Consider the following 24,823-nt stretch of genomic DNA (forward strand, 5'->3'; position numbering starts at 1 on the left):
AAGCTGTCTGTTGCAAGAGGCAAAAACGGAATGAATGCAGAGCCAGGAAGGTGGCACGTGTCTTCCATGGCAAGAGGGATTCACCACCCAGACAAGTGACTCGGGCACCAGGGTGAACTGTGTATTTGGGTAAATCATGCCAAGAGATAAATCATTCCACAGGAGAGAGTTTCCTGGATCAAGCGCCCTGGTGTTGAACTTGCAGAGGTAAATGCTTCAGGGAAATCCAGAGACCTGTGTTACGCCGGGATCAGCCTGAGCAATCAGAGCCACATCTTCTGGCCATAAAAACCCATGACTCAGTTAACCTCTAAAATTAACCAGCCATGTTTGATTGTGCAATGTTTATTCCTCTTTATAGCACAAAGAAAGCAAACTAAGCACTTTGTGCTGCCACCTCGGCGTGTGCAATTAGCTACAGCTGTGGCAGGAAGGACCAGCTACTGGTTAAAACTTCCTAGTTAGAGACAGGTCTTCTGGGGTCTATGCCATCTTCTGCTCTACATGCAACAGAGCCAATAATTCTGATCGGCCAAGCCTGACCACGTTGTCCACACTCCAGAAGGCTAAAATTAACATGCTGCAGGTAAACAACTTTCTCACAATCTTCCTACAATGGAGGCACCTCAAATCAGAGCTGACCTGCTGGATTTAATTTCTCTTAATCCATTTCCTCAGCTATAAAATGGGGATTGACTTAAAAAAAAAGGGTAGCTTACTTCATGTGGGATGCCCTGATTTATTTCCAGGGACAGCAAGACTCATGGTATTATTGCAAGGAATGTTTGGGGATTGTGGAAGGGAATGTCCCAAAATGAGTTGACAGGGTTAAACTCACCCTGCAGAAAGAGGAAAGCATGGGAGGTCAGCAATGAGACCTGGGCTGGCTGTGAGGTCTATGTCCTCACTGTCACCAACAAACCCAAAGTCAGAAGAGACTTCAGTAGGGAAATGCCTGCCCTGTCCTTTCATTGATGGTCTCTCTCCATCTAAAGGCTTCCTTTTCTCCTCAAGGAAAGATTTTTTTAGAATCTGCTTGGGAAGAAAACATTAGGGGCAGGGTCTCCTCTACTTGTGACAGTCCTTTTGGACAACCCTTTCCAGTTCTTTTCTCATTAGCATTACTGGTGTTTTACAGCTGGAGTGCCCTCTCCTGTGATGAAATGCCAGGGTTGAGATGTCAGAGTCTCCTGAATTACTGCCAGGACTTTCTGAAGGAGACACCTCCCCGTGCAATCTTCCAGCCAACTGACAGTCACTGCAATTGGGAAAGACCTCAAGGAAGCTTGAGTTGGAAGGGACATGCTAAATTTCTCTTCAACTGGCCATCAGCAACAACCATTCAGCCAAGATGTGCCATTGGCTGTCAAACCCCATGAGACATGGGACAATGCACATCCAACAGCAATATTTATCACAAAGCTGAGTGCACAACCCACTTCGGAGAGAGCTGACCCTTTCATTTCCACCTAGGAGTAATTCCATGAGTGGACCTCAATGTCCCTTAGTAGCATGACTTAGGAGACACCTCTGTGCAAGTCATGGCTAGAGATGGAAGGGAGGAACCTACAGCCCATGCACAGGGAAGTGACTTTCTGGTGGAAAGTCACTCTCTGAAGAGGGAGCAGGGGGCAGGAAAGCAACACGTGTACGGATGGAGGGGAGGAACCTACAGCCCATGCAGAGGGAGGTGACTTTCTGGTGGAAAGCCATTCTCTGAAGAGGGAGCAGGGGGCAGGACAGCAACACGTGTACCCAACCCCCAGGAAAGAGTGAGAACTTTACTATTTGTGTGTATTTGCTTCCTTTCTGGTGCCAATGTTACTTTTAACCTCCTTACCTCTTTCCACAGCCTCTCCTGCAGTTGACTCACAATGCTAATATTGGCCTTCAAAGCTGCACAGTCAATTCCCCAAACATCCCATCAACCCTACTTGTATTTTTTCTTTTTGTAATTTTTTTCTTTTTTTTTTTCTTTTTTTTTTCTTTTTGTAAATTTTTTTTTTTCTTTTTTTGCTTCTTTTTTTTTCTCTTTTTTTTTGTGGCTCACATGTTATAGTCTCCCATCCCCTGGTCCTAAATTCCAGTGTCACTACATAATTGCATGCCTCAGAGCCTACAGTCATCACTTCTCAGGGGCTGCAGTAAAAGGAAGACGCACACATCTTAAATGTACTTCCTCAGTAACAGGAACTGGTCTTACCTTCCACATTTCTGCCGAAACTCTTTAGCTGGGGGGAAGAAAAAGGAAATCAGTCTGCTGTAAAGGGTCTAAAATTGGTTGTGCTTCCACGCTGGTGTTTCATTCGAAACAGAAAGGATGTATATTTTAGTAGTACCCTTTTCCAAATCACACATGAATGGCAGAAATAACTATATTTCTTGAAGTGCAGGAGCTTCATTTCTCGACACAGCACATTGTGCTTCTTCCAATGTTACTTTTAACCTCCTTACCTCTTTCCACAGCCTCTCCTGCAGTTGACTCACAATGCTAATATTGGCCTTCAAAGCTGCACAGTCAATTCCCCAAACATCCCATCAACCCTACTTGTATTTTTTTCTTTTTGTAAATTTTTTTTTTTCTTTTTTTGCTTCTTTTTTTTTCTCTTTTTTTTTGTGGCTCACATGTTATAGTCTCCCATCCCCTGGTCCTAAATTCCAGTGTCACTACATAATTGCATGCCTCAGAGCCTACAGTCATCACTTCTCAGGGGCTGCAGTAAAAGGAAGACGCACACATCTTAAATGTACTTCCTCAGTAACAGGAACTGGTCTTACCTTCCACATTTCTGCCGAAACTCTTTAGCTGGGGGGAAGAAAAAGGAAATCAGTCTGCTGTAAAGGGTCTAAAATTGGTTGTGCTTCCATGCTGGTGTTTCATTCAAAACAGAAAGGATGTATATTTTAGTAGTACCCTTTTCCAAATCACACATGAATGGCAGAAATAACTATATTTCTTGAAGTGCAGGAGCTTCATTTCTCAACACAGCACATTGTGCTTCTTCCTACAAGGTTTTCGAGGCACACAGCGTTAGATATTCAGAAATAAAAGCTAGATAGATGTTCTGGTTCAGTTTTTTTTTATTAGGACAAGGGGCTTTCTTAGCTATTGAGGAAACACACTGCAGGCTGGTGAAACTAGTACAAGGAACAAATTCTGGGAAAAGTAAACCAAAACTGTTATTAACAAAACTACTACTCTTAAATCCCCCGAACCTCATTTTTTGCGTTGATTATATCAATGACTCTCTAACCTTTAACCAAAGCCCAAGTACTCACCCCAAATCACCTCTAAACAAAACAGACAAAACTCAGTTATTTCTAACTAAGTTGGAACATGCCAGTTATGCTTAATTGTCCAAGTCTGAAGATTTCCCTTAGAAGCTGTCAATTAACCACTTCTCCAGTTTTTTTCATTATAAAAAGTGGACTCGTCATCCCCCACAAAACAGAGGAAACCATACACAAAACCCATCAGCCTCAAGATGCAGTAGAAACTGAGCATAAGCAGTGCTAGGTCTGTACTCATTGCTGTTGTGCTAAGCAAAAAATTTGTCTGTACATACAAACAACATCAAACTCCGCTGGCAGAGGCTGAAACAAACCTGGCTAGTTTTATGTAGAAAATATATAGGTTTACATAGGTACAAAATTTTTGTCTCCTGTGAAGCAGGCTGTCTCATTTCATATGAAATCGGTGTGAAAGAGATAAAACCCGTCTGCTGTGTTAAGAAAATGTCCTGCTTCTACCTTCATCCTGATTAGGACACTCACAGCTGTAGTGAAAATATTTAACATTTGTTTTAATTGGATTAAAAACTATGCAAAAACTTTAAAGATTATATTTTTATATGTCACCAGTGTCACCTATTAAAAATAGGAAGGATTTTAAAGATGCGACTTGCTTATTGCTCATGATACTCTTTTTGTTGAATAAATGAATGTATGATGTTATTGTTTTGGCCAGATGAGGGAAAGCTAACAGAAATGTGGATATTGATTCTGAGATTATTTAAATAATTTTGGAAAAACAAACCTGTAACAAAATTGACCTAGAGGGTTGTCAACTAGATTTTGCAAGACCAGTCATAATCGAATTGGTTTTGAAAGTCCAAACCAACTATGGGTCAGCTCCGATGGAAAAGGTGGGTTTCTTATTTTATCCATTTCTGCAAGTTCATTGACAAAAAGCGCATGTAACAGGAAAGCATCATTAGCTTTACGCGCCTCCAAACTCCCCTGGGTTTCTGCTCAAACAGCGACGCTGTTGGGGATGCGGTCTGGGGAAAGGTAGTAGTAAGGAAGCTTCTTGTTCTTGTTGCGCTCGGCGATGGCGTTGACGATCTCATCCAGATTCTTGCGGAATTTTTCCATAGCCTCTTTCACCGGCTTCTCCACGAAGTGTTCATCTGGGTACATGCCCAGAAACAGCTGATTGAGAAACACCAAGAAATCACACTTTGAGAAAGCAAAAGCTATTCCTTTTCAACGTTATGTTCGTTCAGCAGAACAACACCCAGAACCTCGCAAATGCTACTATTAAAATAGTACTATCAATATTTAAGCTATTCCACATTGGCACTGCCAATGAAGGATGCTGTCCTGTCCTCCCTCCATCATGAGCTGCTTGATTTTATCCCTGCATTCTTCTGCAGAGGTGGTTCAGGTGTCTATGTGGCACCTCCTTCCTCTTTCAGTGACAATTGAAGCTTCTGTTGACTTAAAACTGTCCTTCAAAGTTCAACTTGAATCTGACAGTTGCTTTAGTCAGCTTGGAATCTGAGAGTCCTGAATACTGCATTGCCAATGTGCATACTGGCATATTACCTGTTTCAGGTAATTATTTCCCATGATACCATGACACTATTTTCCATACTACAGCTTCTCAGCTGAAATCTGCTCTCTTCTTCAGAGAAGAAACTTCAGAAGTACCCTCTGCCCATCACGTTCCATTTAAGGATTTCAAAAGACATCTTCCACACACAGACCTCAGGTGAGACAACCAGGTACCAGATACCCTAATTACCATTGTAATGAGGGAAATGGCTATGGACCATGCTTGTAGAGCATCCTAGAAGCTTGTTTTTTTTGCATTCCACACCAGCCACGCACTGGGGCAGACTTTCCAAAGGGACAGGATGTGGGGACACAGTGATGCTATAGTTTCTCTACCAGCACTGCTGGGGCAAGGAGTGGAGAAAACCCTTGTGGCTCTGAAGCCCTCTTCCTCCCACACCAACATCCTTACTCAGCAATGCCATACTTGAGGTTAGACACTCATTTTGGCTGAAACGCAGCCTCAGAGTAAAAATACAACTTCTCACTCAGAGCTGGTTTGCATCTGGGCAAACCCCCACCATGGCTACATCTCCGCAGAAAAGCAAACATGGTCCAGTCAAGCACAGAGCAGCACTACAGTCGTGGGGGTCCATTTGGTCTTGCCATGGCCCTCGTGGTCTCACCTACATTTCCACCACCTGGAGAAAGGAGGTTGACTTACTTCATTGTCCTGGAATTGGCTCAAGGCCCAGACAGCTCCAAGATGCCAACAAGAACGGCCCCTGTCCGGCAGACTCTCCACGATTTGCTCGATGGTGACCGTCCCCTTTTCTGTCGGAGGAGGGCGGCGCATTGTTGGTGGGGCATTGGGAATCCAGGAACACCAGTCATACTGCACAACAAAGCAAGACAGCACAGTGAAAAGCTACAGCGGTTGGTATTTCAGGGAGACCATGAGCCAGAAATGTGCCCTTGTGGCCAAGAAGGCGGTGGAGACTCCGTCTCTGGAGACATTCAAACCCCACCTGGACACATTCCTGTGCAACTGCTCTGGGTGGACCTGCTCTGGCAGGGGGGTTGGACTAGATGAGGTCCCTTCCAACCCCTGTGATTCTGTGATTTAGGGACACTTCCAAGAAAATCAGAAGTCTTGACACCAGGGAGTTCACTTCTGTAATGTGAGCCACTCAGAAAGAGAAGACACTGACTAAAGGGCAGAGAGATGCTCCAGAGAAGGACTGCGGTAGACAAGAAGTCCCTGCCAACTTTCTCAGGATCTCACAAGGGAGATAGTTGGGTTGCCTTGATGGGAGCAGTTACTCTGCAGTGTGGCCAGCAGGTGACAGGTCCCCCTCTGCTCTGCCCTGATGAGGCCCCATCTGGAGCACTGGGTCCAATTCTGGACTCCCCAGTTCCAGAAGGACAGGGAACTGCTGGAGAGGGGACAGCAGAGGGCTACAAAGATGATGAGGAGACTAGAACATCTCTCTGATGAGGAAAGGCTGAGGGACTTGGGTCTTTTTAGTCTGGAGAAGAGAAGACTGAGGGGGAAGCTGATCAATGCCTATAAATACTTAAAGGGTGGGTGTCAGGAGGATGGGGCCAGTCTTTTTTCAGTGGTGCCCAGTGACAGGACAAGAGGGAACAGGCACAAACTTGAACATAGGAAGTTCCATCTATACATGAGGAAGAACTTCTTTCCTGTGAGGGTGGCAGAACCCTGGAAGAGGCTGCCCAGAGAGGTGGTGGAGTCTCTGTCTCTGGAGAGGTTCAAACCCACCTGGACACGTTCCTGTGCAACCTGCTCTGGGTGGACCTGCTCTGGCAAGGGGTTGGACTAGATGAGGTTCCTTCCAACCCCTGTGATTCTGTGATTCTGTGATTTAGAGACACTTCAAAGGAAATCAGGAGTCTTGACACCAGGGAGTTCACTTCTGTAATGTGAGCCACTCAGAAAGAGAAGACACTGACTAAAGGGCAGAGAGATGCTCCAGAGAAGGACTGCGGTAGACAAGAAGTCCCTGCCAACTTTCTCAGGATCTCACAAGGGAGATAGTTGGGTTGCCTTGATGGGAGCAGTTACTCTGCTAACCACAGGCATGTATCACACAGCCCACATTCACCATCCAGGCTTGGGACTTCGCTATTTTATTAAACAAAGATCTCTCCTGATAATCTGAGGAGACTTCTGATAAAAAAAAACATATAAATGATAAAAATCTCCTTTTCTCTGGTTGTTTTTTTCTGCAAAATTTGCTCTAAGAACATGCCCACTGTACTGTGGGCAGGCAGTAAGAGAGGCAAAGGATGCTGATGCATCATGAACTATAGCATGTGGATGTGACCATGGTGAGGGCCAGACTGGGAACTCAGAATCCCTTCTGGCCTGCTTCAGCGTTGTGGGATGGTGATGTCTCGCTTGGCCTCAGATATGACCTCAAGTTTTGACACCATCTGAGATACTGCATTTACCATAACTTTTTCTTTTCCAAGCATTTTTTCATTACCTTCACACGTACCCCTGCCGTGCCCGAGGAGAAGTCCCATTTCAGCTGTGTCCCATGCCTACCCGTGCTACCAGATAAGCAAAGCTACAACAGCAACCCGTGGTCACTACCCAGGGCTACGCTCACAGCAAACACAAAGCAAAGCCACGGAGCAGAACTCATTGCATTTCCTTGCAGAATGTGCCACAGGCAACCAGCACGGGCACTTCACGTGGTGTCTGGAAGGGGTGGTAGCTAAACGGTGCACCTGAACCCTTCTGCATTTCTGAAAGGGGTCTTAGCAAGATGTTCAAATGCTTAAAGCATTGTTCCCAATAATAAAAATCATTAAAAATAAAATACACAAGCTAGAACCCCTAAATTTGAGCTTTGGTACCTATTTAGGACTGAAAATACCCTTCTCAGCTTTCAAAACAATTCAGTTTCCACAGGCTCCATGGGGATTTGCAAATGTGTCTGCAGTTATTTTGACCAGAGAGAGCAATGTACAATGTCTGTACATCTACTAAAAAACATTTCTGAGACCTTGCCTTGGTAGATGCATCTCCCTGCCCAGAAAGAAGAACAGACTTCCCAGAAATTCCTACCTGGCCAAAATTCACCGCTGCGTGCTGGGCCGATGTGGTGAATATTACCACGGTGAGATACTCCGCCAGCTTCTCTCGTGTCCTGATGGCCTTGGGAAACCCTAAGAGAGGGAGAAGAAAAGCTTAAGTAACCCAGCTATGAAGTAATTCAGTGAGCAACCAGCTGTTCAAAAGGCATGAGGTGGAGGACCGTGAAGCAGTCACTGAAGAGCAGGGCACTCTTTTTCTGAATCTTGTTGTGGTGTCCAACAGGAGTCACCCAAAGTCTCTGCATCTGGCCTGTCCAGCCATAAAAACAGATTAAACCTCACACAGGTTTGTGAGGCACCACCACCATTTGTAAAATATGTGGTGGTGCTTAAGGGAAAGGCAAAGTATAATCAGACCTTCAAAAAACCGCTATGTCCATGTCTTCTCACCCTACCTACCCTGCAGCAAGGAACCCAGAGAGTCCACAGAGGCCTCAGATGCTCCCTTTTTCCTCAGTCTGCAGTGCAAGCAGGGAAGGGCCATGCCAAGGAGCAAATGACTGTGAGCACATAATAAAGGTCCGAGGCTCAGCAATCAAGCGGGCTGCGAGAGAGAGAGCAGGGAGAGCTGATTTGCTGAAACAGGAAGTGAGGAAACGAGAACTTCTGGAAGAAAAACAACAGAATGAGGAACAGAAATAGTTGCATCAAGCTGTCTTTGAAGGGGAATAATCAGTCACATAAAGAAAGAAGGGAAAAGAATCATAGAATGGTTTGGGTTGGAAGGGACCTTAAAGATCATCCAGTTCCCACCCCCTGCCCTGGGCAGGGACACCTCCCACCAGACCAGGTTGCTCAAAGCCCCATCCAGCTTGGACAAAATGTGAGTTGAGGGAAAAAAACTAGGTTTAGGGAAAGGCAGGAGATGTTAAGTCAGGTGAAAGAATAGAGCTGTGTTATGGGTGAGAGCTCCCACAGCCAAGTAATGGTTTGCAAGAAATGAGAGACAGCATGAGGAGACAGAGCAAAGGAAAGTATTTCTTGGAAAGGATGATGAGTATATCTTCTCTTGAAGAGAGCAGAACAGCTCAACAATGCCACAGGTGCTGAACAAAGTGCAGCAAGATACTCCTGGGGAAGTTCTTACTTGTTCTTAATTTGGTGCTAGGTTTGGAGGAGAGGATTCAAGGGCATCTCACTGCTCCTTGTGATTCCTATCAGTCTGCCTGGTGATTCCAGCAGTACATACAGACATCCCCTCTCCTAATGCTTAAAGCATGAGCAGACAAGGTCACAGGACCCAGCGTACAGAGAGATTACAAGAGTTGCTCAAGCTCATGGTGCGAATCTGTGGCAAAGGAAGAAGCTGTCTCCTGGGAGAGGGAGGACCTAATCCAGGGTCTCACCCATGAAACTGAGCATCTTTGGGACAAGAAGGGAGAGGGTCTCCATCAGCTCAAGATCTGCTGTGCATGGAGCATTGCTGTCAGCAGGGACTCGACAAGCTTCAGACCCAGCTGGGCCATCATACCTTACCTGATGCCTTCACGCCCCTCATCCCATAAACGTAAACGTCTTTGACGAAGGCTTGGAGCTCCACATCCTCACACACCACCTCGTCGCTCTCATAGTAGATGTGAATCACATCCTCTGCAAAACTACAAGACACAGGAACAAGTGAACAAGACAAAACGTAAAGGAGAAAGCAAGCCTGCCATTCCCTGAAGACCTTCTACTGACCTTGCAGAGGAGGCAGATGATGCACGGGGAAAGAAGGGCAAGAGCAGGTCTCAGCACCCTCCTACCTCCTTCCCACAAGCAGTGGGAATGCGCAGAGGCAACTTTGATTAACTTCTGAGTCACTTCCTCCCCCAACCAAAAAATGCTGGACCACACTGCATCCCCTGAAAAGTCATCTGTGCTTTACTCTCCTATTTGAGGCTTTACTCCTGCCTGGACGTCTATCATCACGTCTACATCCTTTCCTTCACTTAATATATGCTCCCTCTGGCATATCCACATGGCTGTCACACTGGGAACACGGGTTCCCAAACTGTGATACCAGCACCACCCCCTGTACGTGGGATGCTCCAAAGCTGCTCCTGAATATATCATTCAAACAGTTGATCCCCTCCTTCCGCACATCCTTTTGACAAAACTCAAGTGGCACCCTCCAAAGTGGGGGTGGCCCAGGAAAATTCTCTTGGGGAGGTCTAGAGCTTTTTCCTGCACCCACTGCATAGAGCAGACACCTCCTCCCTGTTCAGTTCCTCTTCTCAAAATCCCTGTTTCTATAAAAACTTCCCAGGCTAAACCATCTCAAAAGGAAAGGCTCTTAAAACGCTGAGATAACAGATATAGTTCTGAAAGCAGTGAAAATAGGTAAGCCTGATTTCCTGAAGATTTGCATTTTGTGACTGAGCAACTGCTTCACGGAGCTATGCTGAGATATTCTGTTAGCTCTGCAGGTACCTGTATTCTCTTGCTAAATATTTTGACAACAACCCATGGGGTGAAACATTTGACTGTGGAAGCTGACTAATGGGATCAAAAATTGTTATCCAACACCGATTTCTCCCCTGACAAGCTACAAATTTATTGCAATTTGGAGACCTTTACAAATCTGTCAATGTGGTTTGTATTAACCAACCAAGTCAAGAGTTGCCATTGAGGCAAACAACTGCATGAACACCAAGAATTTAAATAATTTTGGCTTCCAGAGGAAGCCAAAGGAAAAGAAAAACTCTGTAACAGGCAGAGACAAAGCTGCCCTGCATGAGGTCTACCTCCACCACCTGGCACCTCTGCCAAACGCATACAGAAGATGATCCTTCTCTTACACAATGGCAGTATTTTAGATCCTCTTCCATACAAATATAAATAAGTGTATAAAGTGTGGATGAGGCCTTTTGTGATGGAATATATATCTGCAGTTTGATCAGAAATAAGAATCACAGGATGACATGGGATTGGAAGGGATCTCTGGAGATCATCTAGTCCAACCCCCTGCCAGAGCAGGGTCACCCAGAGCAGGTTGGGTGTCCAGGTGGGTTTGAATGTCTCCAGAGATGGAGACTCCACCAACTCTCTGGGCAGCCTCTTCCAGGGCTCTGCCGCCCTCACAGGAAAGAAGTTCCTCCTCATGTACAGATGGAACTTCCTACATTCAAGTTTGTGCCCATTTCCTCTTGTCCTGTCACTGGGCACCACTGAAAAAAGACTGTCCCCATCCTCCTGACAACCACCCTTTAAGTATTTATAGGCATTGAGAAGAAGCTGAGTATTAGAGAAGGGTTTAAGAATTTGCCATGTGAACCTCGTTGTCCCTATAGGAACAGCATTATCAGCTTTCTTAAGTCTTGGCCTTCTACCCCATGTGAAGCAATGCTAGGGATATAAGCTATTTCATAAAAAAAGTAGAGACTGACACCTCTGCAGAGCGTAGGAGATTCATGGTGACTAGACACAATCATGCCCGTGGGTTCATGGGTGAGGGGCATCATACACTCAAAAGGGTACTTGCCCACGCCATTTCTAACCCAAATTACTCAGGAAGAATTTCTCAGCCAACTCTGAGGCAGCGTAACACCTTCCTCCAGCTACGTTAACACCCACAAACAGTCAAAATTAATTGAGTTGACTAAGTACTACCTGGTATTTGAAAAGGCATCTCTCAATCAGCAAAGACTACATAGGAAAGAGAAGAGGGACAAAAAAAACCCAACACAGACTGCATCAAGAAAACAACCACAGAGGAGTTATAACTTCCTTTTCTCTCAAATGGGCTCTAACAATTGCAGGAAATATTGCAAGATAACCCCTTGCCAAAACACAGAGAAAACAGAGGAGACAAATGTACCCAACACTTTAAACATTGCATTATAAACCCCTCACTCTGCATACACAAAAGATCTGATTTTTAATGAACACGCTTTTCAAAAGCTATGTGACCAGAAACAGCTGCACGTTTAGCAAGCAATTTGTGCCATGCAAAAATACGCTGTTTGTCAAATGAAATGCCACTGTAGAATTAAAAAAAAAAACGAACACATATGAATCATGCCATTCTGAGCAGCATTTTGTCTCTGAAAAGGAGCCACATTTGTGTGGTCAAGCAGCTCTGCAGCACCTCTCCTGACTCAGAACTGCTGCCCTTCCTGTCAAAACCTGGGCCTTGCAATTTTAAGGCATTTTTAGAAGGTTTGGCTCACGTCAGTTAATGCTTAATGTCTTTACTTTCAAAACACAACTCTCGTGCAAGCCAACCTCATGTTTCCACTCCACAAGAACCCTGAGGAGCTCACGCAGCTGGCTCAGAGATGGATTCTCTCTTGGTTTGTGCAGTGGTAAAAAAAAAAAAGCTAATTAAATTCCCTTTGCAGGGCTAAATTCCAACTCACTAAACCCTGAAAAATCCTGCAGAAGAGTACGTATAAAGGGGCCTGAGAAATGCACGAGACAAGAAAAAGGGGCTGAAAAAAAGCAGGAATTAGCAGTCTTTCAAGGGTGTGTGCTTGACTATATATTTTTCCTCGGATGAGATAAGCCAGATGGAAAAGGCACCGTGTGACTCAACAGCCCAGGTGTTGCTTACCAGGCTGTGATGAAGAGCAAAATGAGAGGAGGGAAAATGAAGTCACATCTCTGTGACAGTGACTTGTATCAGCCATAACTACAACTATGGTCTCTTACCTCTTTATAGCCTCCCAGACTTTAATGCCGTCATCCCGGTAATAGTAGTAGGGGATATCCTCTTTGCTGTCCATCCCTTTAGCTTTGATCTCCTCAGGGAAGCAGAGGGAGTTGTAAGTCAGGTCCTTCATTGCTTTCTGCACCATTTGTACATGTCCTCCTCCACCCGTGGCGTTTGCCTGCAGGAAGAAGGGCAAGACAAGGAACAGTAGGAGAACACGTCCACTTTGGGCTGAGACTGGCTTTCCAAATTCACAGGAGATGGTGTTCAAAAATCTGTTTTTCAAGGAGAAAACCAGATCTACACACATACAAGTACTGAACTAAAGAGGTCTACTGCAACTGTGCATTTTGACTTCGGGGAATCCGTGAATCACTGTTAATATCCACATTTTCTCCATAGATAAGTACGGCACCTCTTCATAATGGAATGCAGTAATAAAGCACAGCAACATGGACGTATGGAACCCAAAGCAGTTTCTGCCAGCCCTATGCTCCAGAACCTGTGTGTGAAGGCAGCCAGGAGTGTGTCAGAGCAGGGCTTTTGTGAAACCACCCAGCAGCAGTGGTTTAGGAGGAAGCGTTCAGGGATGCAGGTCACTATTAGCCACCTTGGAATCAACCAGGAGATCAACCCCGCTGGGTGATTACTCATGAGAATTGGCCAGGGTTTGAGTAGAGGTTACATTTGGAAAACATGGAGTGGCCACAACAAACAGCACTGCAACACTCTTTGGACAATCACTGCAGAAAAGCTCCCAAATGTTGCTTTTCTACCATATGGTGTAGCAGTGGCCACCTTACACTTACTGTCCTCTGGCTGGTTGTTCCTCTACAGTGGAACCAACAAATTCTGTAACTCCAGGCTCCCTGCTGGCAGGTCTCAGCCATGCACTCGTATGGACTTTATGGTCCATATGGGATGGAAGTGCCTGCCAGGACTCCACAGTCAGGAGCAGAGCACAGAAGACAAGGAAGGTGGTGCCTGGATTTAACATCTCTCTTCTCCTTGAGTGAAAAACTCTGGAGCATGGAAGTTATTTTTGGTCTGGTGCTGGAGGTTTAAGGGGGACAGAGTTGTCCTGAAGCACAGGCTCCCTTCTTGAAACCTCCCCAAGCTTCCCATTTGCTGCTAACGTGTTGTCACAGAGACCACTGCATGACAACCAGCTGTGGTTCCTAAATGCAGGATGCCACAACTCAGGCAGCCAGGGGAGGAAGGGCTGGGTACGTGTTAAATACCAGCACAGTCAGACTTAGATGTTCAGGTTTGACCTAAGATCTGCACCGCAGTCCATGACATACAGCTACATCTCACTGCCTCGGATGAAGCTGAGTTTTGACCCCAGCAGATCTGCTGTTCATGGCAGTTCAAGATGACAGGTTGGAATCTCCACCTGCTATTTGTGGGCTTCGAAAACTGCCTTATCTACACATCTTTCCCTGGTGCAAATGTCTCTTTTGCAATCACAAGTTTTTTTGCTCACTACCCTGTCCCAAAATGAACAGCTGAGTACTCACAAAAAAAATTGGGGACTTAACTGCATGCATACATGTGCAGGGATGTATGTGGATGTTATACCTTGCACTCTTATACCCTAAAGCCACACCAGCTATGAGTAAATGAGATACCAACTTTCTAATGACGACGGCCGGTTCTGAACCAGCTATTTAGAGGTAAAAGATAACACCTTTTAACTCTAACATCAGTTCTGTGTGCCACTTTCTCCGGTGGGATTAGTTGTGTTTGCCCTTTAGCAGAAAGGTCAAGAAACAAGGCAGTTTGTGAGGGTTAAGGGATAAAAGCACACACAGAACCATGAAGAGTAACGAAGATTCACAGAAGGGATTATTTACCTTGTCAAAAAGGCCACATTCACAGATAAGCTGTTCTCGGGCTTTGGTGTTGATGGCTATCGTGAACCGCATGTGTGGCACCAAGAGCTGCAAAACGGGACAAAAAAAAAATGAAAGAAGGCAAATTCTCTGACTGAATTCAACAGCAACCAGGCGTAAAGTCTCAAGCCCTGGAAGTCCTGGTGGCTGAGCTGTACATTGCCCTGCAGGGCAGCCAGCCAAACTATCTCCAACTATTCTTTCGGTTTGTCAAACTGATGTGATAACCTCCCTCCACGCAAGAACCAACCTTGAAGAGGGGATGTACAGCAGGCAGCTGCCGGAACATGGCTATGCTGAACACCTCGGAGACCAAGTGTGTCCGCAGGAGGTGGGTCACTGTCTGGTGGATGTGAAAATCAGATGAGCGAACCCAAATTTTAGCTAGCAGCCAGTCGTACGTGGCGTCCGAAGGAAGGAATATGGGATTGTCTGGGCCAGGCTTTTGACCAAGCTGAAAGGTATCAAAAGAATGCAAAAACCCCAAGTCATTTATGTTTAAGATGAAACAACAAATGTGTCCCCGTTGAAGACGCTGACACTGAGCCCACCTGGATTGCAATGGGAACGATTTTATTCTCCAGATTCTTATACAGCAGACAGATGGGTGCAGCCAAGTACTGTATCGTGCACGGGTCAGTTTTGTTGGCATCCACACCATCCAGCAGCTCATAGTCCACAATGAAAATGTTTCCTGCCTGGGGAAATAAAAAAAAAAAGGCAAAAAAAGGCAAGTGTGATGTGTTTTAATGGAGTGCAAGCAGCAAGGCTTGGAACAAAGAAGGCTGTGAAGTCTCTGCCAGAGGCTGGCTTATGCCCCGTGGTTACAAGGGGCCAATGGCCCACTCTTGCTCATGGTGGCCCAGGGGTGATGCCACTGAGACAGGAAAGACCTTTATACAAACTACCTGACACCTGTGTCTGCTGAGTCTGACAGCGAGCCTTTCAGCAAAGAGTGACTATGTCTTTGGCATTTATGCAGTGACACCAAGATGCAAACAAGTTCCACGCTGCCAGCTGAAGAGACCCCCCTGCTCATTGCACAGACCACCCTTGCCAACCCTTCTTCAGCATCTCAGTCTAACTCTGCAGGTCACAACAGGGTAAGACACCATCAGGAAGGGGAGAAGCAACTTTTCCCCTCTGAGGCAGTCGGTCAATCCCTGACCTTTCAAGGGAAACCACTGAAAAAGGGCCCTTCACCTCCTGGTGACACCTCTTTAACTGGACCTGGAGAAAGACATGGCCTGCAGCTTCAGGAGAAAACAGTCAACAGAAGTGTCACCAGTCTGTAGAGACAATGAGCTTTGCCATAATCAGCCACACAGCCTGAAGAGAGGAGATGTGGCTGAAAGCAGTTGGAACAGGGTTTGGAGGTTAAAGGATATGAGAAGGAAGAGATGAAGTCCAACCTCGCTCAGACCCATACCTTCACCTCCTGCTCCAGGGTTAGGTTCCTCTCCAGACTGCATTCTACCATATCCATAGTCACGGGCAACTTCTTGGGTATCTCTGTGCATCTCCGGATCAGCACGGGATTGCATCCATTCAGGAACTGGTAGCCAAACATAAAATCTTCCTTCCAGTGCTGCATCACGTACTCTAAAGGGAAAACAAGGCTGCGGCATCAATATCTGCACTGCATCAATATCCTGCTGTATGGTAGGATTACTCCCTTTCCCCCCACATTCTGTTACGCTGCATTGCAACTTTGACTAAAGAAAGTAGCAAGAAAAGGATTCAAAAGGTGCCACAGAATTTTAAGAAAAATCACTTAAAAGAACAATGCAACCTTTGCTTTTCACTTCGAAAAGAATTAAATTGATAATAATTTGTTTCTCCGTGTACAGAAGCAAAGAGGAGTAAAATATTCTACTGCTATGAAAAAAAAAAATACTCTCTCCATCTGCAGACCACCTTCTCGGGTCTTCCACGATATTTGGAAATCTCACTCTTCAAATTCTCAGGTTATGCAGTACCCTGAGTCAAAATAGATGGCACAGGCAGGAGAAGGGAAATACAGAGCAACGTGGGTAGGGAAAGAGCAGCAGTGGCTGGAGCAGTTCTCTTGGCTGGAGATGGGTAAGGGACATCTGGGGAAGGGTTTTGACTTTGACTCAGTAAAACTGCTCATTTTTATTGTTTAACACCTTTTTTCCCTCTGTCTATTTTCCAACTGCCAATACAAACCCAGATTAACATCACTTCTTAATAAAATGTCCCTGCCTGTGGCAGGGGGGTTGGAACTTGATCCCTTAAGGTCTCTTCCAACCTGAACCATTCTATGATTCTATGAAAATGCTAGTTTTGGGTACTCCATCTCTTTGCTATTACACATACAGTACTACTGGATGTTTTCCCCATTTCCAGTGTCTTCTTTCATAATGTCATGTTGCTACTTCAGCCTACAATTTCAGAGTCAGAAAAAAAACATGTTTAATATTAAAAATCCCATTGGTGTCTTCAGGGGAAAAAACAAAGCAAGTAAAGTTTTCCACAGTTGCCTGTTTTCAGACAAGATAGAATTTTTTCTGAAAGCAATTTATTCTTCTACAAAGAGTGAAAGGATGAAAAAGGTAGGCCTGAAGGAATGCAGCGATAATTAAAAGAAAAAAGTCTCAAAACTCACAATGCTTGCTAACAGAGTGGAAAAAAGTTAAGTTTACTTAAAGCTGACATCTACATCACCTCTGTCAATTTTATAATGAGTCTGGAGCTGTATCTGAAGTCGAGACAAAGCAAAAAATGACTAATCGCTTTGGACAGAAACTGGATGACCGAAAAATGCCTTGAACCACTTTCTCCACTAGCCCTGTTTCTGCCCAGACTGGCAAATAAGCAGATTCAGAGTTGCATTTGTATAACTGAGACTGATGCTTAACGTTTAAAACTAACAGAATTGGAGCTTCCCTCACGAGTATGGAAACATTATCAATGAAATTAATTGTAGATTATATCTAATTCCTGTGTTAAAAATAATTTAGGAAGCAATCTTATTAAATGTAACAAATTGCTGTAATTAGTTTTTAATAGCTCTGGCCAGCTCGTGTGCTTTGTTTTATAGCCGAGACTGCAGAAATTACTCTCATTTCTGTTAACTGCTCCTTAGGCAGCCTGAAGAGGAGCAAAACTTCGGAGCAGGGGGGAAAAGGATTTTCCTTTGCAGGGTCTGAACAGGCCATTGATGCACGTTGGAAGAACCACACAATAATCAACTCATAGTAGCTGTGTATCTATCATTTCCAAAACCACAGTAAAATAACGTGACCATGGGTGATAGTCGAAGGTTGGATCCGGGTCACAAAACCAAGGCTTCCCAGAAACCATGAACTTCAAAACCCCATGTTTATCTGCACTTCTTCTACATAACTGTTAGGAAGCTTGTATTGAAAAGGGTTAAAGAAAATAGTATTTTGTCTTTGACATCTTCATACTACATTGGTAGAGTTTCTAACAGTACGAGTGACCCTGCAGAAACCCAACAGCTGCGAATACAAAAGCGAAACTCTCACTCTTAGAGAGGGATTTTTGTCTTCTAGCAAGAAGATGTGAGTACGCAATGACAAGCACAGCAAGACATTGAATGCAGCAGGCACAGCTCATTCTGACACGTTTTTGAAAAGAGATGGCTTTTTGGATAAATGCCACAAGCCTTTTCAGGCCCAACTCGCACTAATTTCCAATTAAGAACCAGGGTTCCCCGCGTTGTGGTCTGACAGCCCGTCCTGGTTGTAGGTGAAGAAGAAACAGCTCCCAGGTCATTCCCAGCTCTTTGACACCCATCCCCAGATCTGCTGGCCTGTCAGCATGCATTTTTCACAACTTTTGATAAGTTCTGTCAAAACGACCCTTATTAGGAACCATTTACCACCAAAAGGCATTTGAGCTGCCCTATGGAATTGACAGAAATGGCCCAGGAGAACCAACTGAGAGGAGATTCAGGTGAGGTCACGACAGCAGAACCCAGGCAGTGGTACTCTCCCTGTATCAGGACAGGGTCAAGGAGCCAGGACTCTTAGAAGCAGTGCCACCAGGACTGAGGACGTCAGATCTCCATAAGAGGCCAGAGGGGTCACCCTCATACTTGCCTTTAGCAGAGAACATTCTCAAATGTCCAAAATCTCCAAAATCTCTTTGGAGATCTTCCATGTATTTAGATGGCTGAAGCAGGAGACACATGATCAAACCTTCAAAAGAGTGCCCTAACAGCTTATGTGCTCCAAAGAACACTCCCACTAAGCCATCTCTACGTTTAGATGGGAAATACTTATGAAAATTCGTCCTCTGGGACTTGCACATATCTGAAAACACATTTCTAAAAGCCAAAAGGGATTATGACACCCAACTGGCCTGACCTCCAGTAGAGCTCACGTCAAAGAAGGTCACTGAGCAATTCCCAGTAATTTTAAGGTTGTGTAAGATTGTAAACTCTGTTTTTTGGTCTTGCGGGATGCTGGTGTGATCAGCAGTCTGAGATAACAGTTTATTTATGAAAAACCATGGTAAAGCAGAAGTACAGGCCAGCCACTTCCATCCTAATCAGATATGTAGAAGACAACTAATTAGTCATTCTAAGACACAAACATGAACAAATGCTGATAACCCCACCGGAAATTGTGTTGCTGATTCTGACAAAGATCCTCTCAAAATCTGCAAAATCACTCCAGGAGGACTGGAACATGTGCATGAAACGGTTGATATAAAGGTTCTCCATCCTAAAATAAAACAAAAGAAAACATATCTGAAAAAAAACCATCTCCAGCTTCCTCAGTACCCATCCCTATTCTTTCCTGCCCTTTTATATACCTGCACACAATACATTTTCCAGTGGTGGATGTGAGATTGGTCACCCTTACAGGATTAAATTTGTGGGCTGTACCCTTTACGCAGGAGCCTGAAAGGTGTCTCAAGGGTCCAGTCCCTGTAATTGCATTTACTGACTTCCATTCTGGAGTTATTATCAACAGCCAAAAATGGCAGTGTTTTAAGACCTATGTCATAGAAAAACTATAGTCAGAAAGGCACCAGCTGAGGGTGCTAAGATCATTATGAGCCCTGGTTCAGAAAGGGGTTTGGTGACACCAAAGAGATTGAGTGATGCGCACAAAGTCAGAACAAACACGAACCCAAGATCAGTCCAGTCAATATTTGCAAAGAGAACACCTCCTGGAAGTGTCTACATGACCAAGGTCAGACTGGATCCCTACAGCATGAGACCTGAGGTTTTTTGAAAGCTTTCTAACTACTTGAGCTGCTGATTAAACTTGACGCTTATCTATAACCCCAGGAACCGAGTCACTTGGCTGCAGACATCACATGAACACGGTGGGGTTGGGAGCCAGAAATATAGAATCACAGAAGGGTTAAAGTTGGAAGGGTCCTTAAAGATCATCGAGCTCCAACCCCCCTGCCATGGGCAGGGACACCTCCCTCAAAACCAGGTTGCTGAAAGCCCCATCCAGCCTGGTCTCAAACATCTGTCTTAAAGTGCTAATTCAGCCAAGTATTATTTCCACAACACAGTCGAGCAAGTTCATCTCGTAGGAGATCACAGGTCCTAAATTGTTACATAAATGCTAAACTGTTGCTATAAAAACTTCTTTTGTCTAGAAAGCAAATAATGAACTTGAAAAAAGAAAGCCGGCTTTCCACTAACACTTCAAAAGCGCAAAGAAAAGCAAATACATCAACAAAGATAAGGGCAGATAATGGAGGAAAGGTCACAGTGTCACAGGAAATCCTCCCAAACAGCATTTGTGGGAGGGAGAACCTTAGGAGGGTGGATTTACAAACAGTAAACTGAGACTAGGCATCTTAAAAAGATCTAGTTTAAAAGTGGCTGAAGAGCACCAAAAACCTGGAAAAAACTGCAGGTGATCACCTAGAGGAAGGGTCTAGACCAGCATGACCATAACCCAGACAGAGGAGCTGCTTCTGCACTGAGCCCACACGGGATGCACATAGACTGGACCATTTCTGCTGCTGCTCAAGGTAGAAGATATCTGGAGGCACGTTAAGAAGCAAAACTCATGCAACCTTCTAGCCTGGAACAGGAGATGACTTCTCCAGAGATCTCTCCCCAGCTGACAGGGACGCAGAATGACCGCACAAGGATCAAAGATGGGAGTTAACTACTGGGTAGGACTTTCTGGACAGATATGAGGTATCTAAATCACAGATGAACTTCTGGAGGAAGCATGGGGGAGTTAACTACCAGGCAGGACTTTCTGGACAGATACGAGGTGTCAAAATCACAGATGAACTTCTGGAGGAAGCATGGCCATGTGCCATTAGGTAAACCTGGGGGCAGGAAGCATCTGTCTGTCATTTATACCATTAATGAAACTCCTTGTGTGACCCCACAGCCACTTCTCTGGCGTAACAGCTAATATTGCATTAGAAAGTTACAACAGCACACGCTCTACAGCCTGTTCCATCATTCTCCTAACATCCTAGTTTGCACGAGACAGAAAGCTAGAGACCCCTGGTCTTCAAAGCTGTTGAGATGCCTTATTCCAATGAGCTCTGAAATACCAGGTGGGCCATATATGGTGCAAAAACACAGCCATCACCCTGTTCATACCTGCTGGAGATCAGTTATGCTAAGAAAAAAGATTTGCTGATGTTACAAGGCATCAAAACCAGATCCTAGTGTGGAAGAGAGCAAATATTAACTGTTATTAAAAGCTGCAAGTTTCTCAGTGTGGCTATCAAACTCCCAATTTTTTACACCAACCTATGCTTGATGACATATTCTCTCTCTGATCACCCAAATACCAGGAGGAACACCTTTCCAAAATATGAAGAGACCAGCGTATTAACAGAACCACAGATGTAGAAATTGTGGGTGATCTTGGGCCAGTGTTTTCTCATCTCAGACTATCCAACCATCTGATAGTACAGTGGGATGTTTGAGATAATACGATGTGACCTGGGGACGTGAAACAGCTCAGTAGGGGACTCATGGGCCAGAGAGGTCCTGTTTGAAACACTACAGGGTTAATGAGGCTTCATTGATTATTCAGGCTCATCCAACAGCCAGGACTCTTGGTTTTTTTTCAATGACATGACACGTACACGTGGTTGGACAGTGACTTTGTTGCCCCAAGCAGATAACATTCAGATGTGTTTAACTGATGAGCTGCTCAGAGCAGCTTTTCTTCAGCAGGTTCTCGTGGCTGCATTGATAACATCTTCTTTTAGTACGTGACTAAAAGGCCAAATTATGGCTAACAGTCAGGGGAGAGAGGTATCTCTAAGGGCAACTCTGAGAACTAAGCCAAAAGCCTAAGTTATCAGGTGCAATAGTCCTTTTTCCTATGGTTTTCCCAGTGCCTCTCCACCTGTCTACAGCCAAAACAGTGTCTAATGAGAACACAGAGGCTCAGTCCGTTCCCACTGTGAAAAGCTTAAAATATTGATACTTTAAAAAAAAAAAAAACCCTTCAATTCATTCCTACTTTAATTGGCTGCAGATCCAACTGTGAGAAAAGAATCCAATTTGGAGATTTCTATGAAACCTGAAAGGCGATGAGATCCTTACCCTGCCCCAAAAGAGATTTTGCAAAAAAGTCCCCCACACACTTACGCTTTAGAGTAGTTCAGAATGAAGTCGATTCCTTTCTCGTTGTCAAACTGGATGTCACGAGGCAGATCGCTGTGAGAGTGGGCATCGATGCTCAGGGGAAAGCCTGGGTGCCACTCCTTCCAGCTGAGAACAGAAGGGAGGTTGGATTAACCACATCATCCCACCACCAGGAGAGCCGTCTCTGCCTACTCTGCCTCTGTGACTCAACTCTACAAAGTAAAGTGGCATCAGACTCATTTGGGGGCCAAAACCAGTGACTTATAGCACATCAATACCTACCAGTTCCCTACAGGATCCTGAAGTACAACGGAAGGCATCTACTTGGCCGCCCACCTTTCCAAAACTGGAAGTACCAATATCTGTGACATTTCCAAACTCTTGTCACATTTGGTTGAAATTGGGAGTAGCTTCAAACATATTGGGAGGGGAGGGGGCAGAGAGACAGAGATCCGCCCCCCCAAAGCACACTCATTCTTGGGGCTACATTTGTGCAGAACCAAGATGCTCAGACACATATTTAGGTCCCTCCAAAAGGCATCTCTTCGATGGAGACACCGAGAGTCTTAATTCCTAGTGGTCATGGCACACACTCTCTGCCACGTGTGTTCTTGCACTGTGCCCCATTTTTACCTTGAAAACAAAAGAAGGCAATTTGTAAAGAACACTGTTTCAATGGCATTTCCAAATTGCCTGCCACACACAGACAGCATTGTGTGTTATCAGTGATGCATTGGAATTGTAAATAGCTATTTCCCTGAAACTACAAATGGTTTTGCCTTCCTTTTTGCATAAGTAAGTAAAATTTTACACCACACCCCGTTTTCAACTGTGTTTCCCTCTGCTCTATTTCCCACCTTTCTTAGTCAAATGATATCAAAACCAGGCCCCCATCCATCAATTCTAAATGGACGCTCTGTCCTTCTGGTCCTTACGCTCACAATAACGATAGGCCAGTGCAAGAAACTTTTGTTATTTTAACAGAGAGTACAGCTCTAGGAAAAGGAAATGTCTAATGCCTTCTGGAGCTACCCATTGATAAAAGATAGCATTTTCTCATTGTGACCTTGGTTAAGGAAAAATGCCTATGATAGTGTAAAGGTGGGTATCACACTGTGTCCTGGTAGCACATTCCAGGGCTGGATCTTCCACTACACCCCAGGGCAGGAAACAAATTAAATTAACTCTGGTAAGAGCTGACACCTTCAGATTGTGTTCCAAAACTGAAGCACCACTTGTAAAAGGAAAATGAAATGTGTTTTCAAATCATCCTTGAAAGCACTATTGTGTGCCGGAGGGCCCATGCAGAAATTCCGACTTAACCCTTCCAGACAGGCTTAAAAACCATGGCCAACATGGTAATTTATGGTTTCTCTTGCTCAGCAGTCCAGTAATGAGAGCAATATGATAATCTGAACATACTCTGCCAAACTCTGACCTGATGGGAACAGGCCCTGGACCTTCTGGGGAGCGTTGGGGAAACTCACCGGTAGGTTTTTTGACGGGTCTCGAGCTCTTTGCGTCTGTGCTGCTTGAGAATCTGGGTCTTGTCATCCCGGGGGAGCTTTGCTGTGAAACAAGGCAAAAAAGACAGGTTTATGGGGTTTCTCTACCCACCACTGTGCCCAGGGCTTGGGAAGGACAGCCAAGTTTCCAAACCTTCAAATTTCTGGTCTGGCGTTAAATGGTCTGAATAGAGTCATGGCTATTAAATTTAACCAAATTTTCATCAATAAGAGAAATCACAACATTGTCCCAGCTAACCTTCTCTCCTAAAAGACCTCTGCAGGAAACATCTCCTGCCCTCTCTCCTTGAGCTGTGCTCTCCCCTCTCAGCTTGGGGTGATAATCATATCTTCTTATCATGAAAACAGGAAGAAAAACCAATGAGACTTTTTTTCCAGACAACTTGCTCTTCTGACTATGCATTCACTACACCATTAAATAGCACCCAGGCTTCCTTAGTGATCAGAGAAAGGGCAAGGTACGTGACTCAATTTACATATGCAAACGGGAAGGCAGATAAATCCAGCAGGATTTTCATGGAGGCAGTTGTTTGGGTTGGAGATATCAGAGGTAATTCAACCGATAACAGACATGGCTAACGGTTTCCAGCTGGTTGTGTTCAAGTTACCAACAGGGTTTCATCTGCTTTTGTCCTGTACCTCACCATCCTCCAGAAGCCATGCAAAGCCACTTTCCATGGAAGTGTCACAGTTGTTATAAATAAAATTAGGAAAAATGGAAAGACCTTCCGGAGACAAAAAATAAACTAACACATAGTTGTGATTACAGGACAAAAGGCTTCCAGTGAAAAATTCCTCAGCCAGGAGTAGCCAAAAAACTTAATGGAAAGATAAACATTTATTTCCTACCATGTCCTATATTGTTTCAGCTGTCTCAAGGCATTCATGCTGCAGACCACTACAGCAGCCAATCTACGCTAGGAAGCACAGAGGGGAACAAGCAAACATCAGTGACAAATATCTGCCCCGACCCTGATCACAGCAGAGACAGTTAAAACCCAAGTTTTGGGTCCAACAGGCCACTCTGAACAGAGTTTTCTCACTTGGCCACCACTGCTCTGGTGAGACCCCACCTGGAGCACTGTGTCCAGCTCTGGAGTCCTCAGCACAGGAAGGACATGAACCTGTTGGAATGGGTCCAGAGGAAGACACGAAAATGATCAGAGGGCTGGAGCACCTCCACTGTGAGGACAGGTTGAGAGAGTTGGAGTTGTTCAGCCTGGAGAAGAGAAGGCTCCAGGGAGACCTTATAACAGCCTTCTGGTAGCTGAAGGAGGCCACA

At 44.9% G+C, this 24,823-nt stretch overlaps 1 protein-coding gene across 3 annotated transcripts in view; it reads right to left on the reverse strand.

The window, feature by feature from the left end:
* Window positions 1-3,063: 3,063 nt before the first annotated feature.
* ALOX5 (arachidonate 5-lipoxygenase) overlaps window positions 3,064-24,823 on the reverse strand; it is a 30,789-nt gene continuing 9,029 nt past the window's right edge. Inside the window, exons 3-14 of one of the 3 annotated variants that reach the window (XM_014956291.1) lie at window positions 23,503-23,584; window positions 22,019-22,141; window positions 19,039-19,145; window positions 15,860-16,032; window positions 14,982-15,128; window positions 14,681-14,884; window positions 14,392-14,478; window positions 12,535-12,713; window positions 9,379-9,500; window positions 7,874-7,974; window positions 5,501-5,671; window positions 3,064-4,431 (exon numbers count right to left, since the gene is read on the reverse strand). In XM_014956291.1, the coding sequence (XP_014811777.1) occupies window positions 4,252-4,431; window positions 5,501-5,671; window positions 7,874-7,974; window positions 9,379-9,500; window positions 12,535-12,713; window positions 14,392-14,478; window positions 14,681-14,884; window positions 14,982-15,128; window positions 15,860-16,032; window positions 19,039-19,145; window positions 22,019-22,141; window positions 23,503-23,584 (1,676 nt within the window). In that variant the 3' untranslated portion in view covers window positions 3,064-4,251. Of the gene's footprint in view, window positions 4,432-5,500; window positions 5,672-7,873; window positions 7,975-8,301; window positions 8,509-9,378; window positions 9,501-12,534; window positions 12,714-14,391; window positions 14,479-14,680; window positions 14,885-14,981; window positions 15,129-15,859; window positions 16,033-19,038; window positions 19,146-22,018; window positions 22,142-23,502; window positions 23,585-24,823 lie in introns of those variants that run through there. The other 2 variants (XM_014956292.1, XM_014956294.1) reach the window with 2 other exon arrangements.

The sequence above is a fragment of the Calidris pugnax genome, unplaced genomic scaffold, assembly GCF_001431845.1.
Source record: "Calidris pugnax isolate Ruff unplaced genomic scaffold, ASM143184v1 scaffold196, whole genome shotgun sequence".
NCBI lineage: Eukaryota > Metazoa > Chordata > Aves > Charadriiformes > Scolopacidae > Calidris > Calidris pugnax.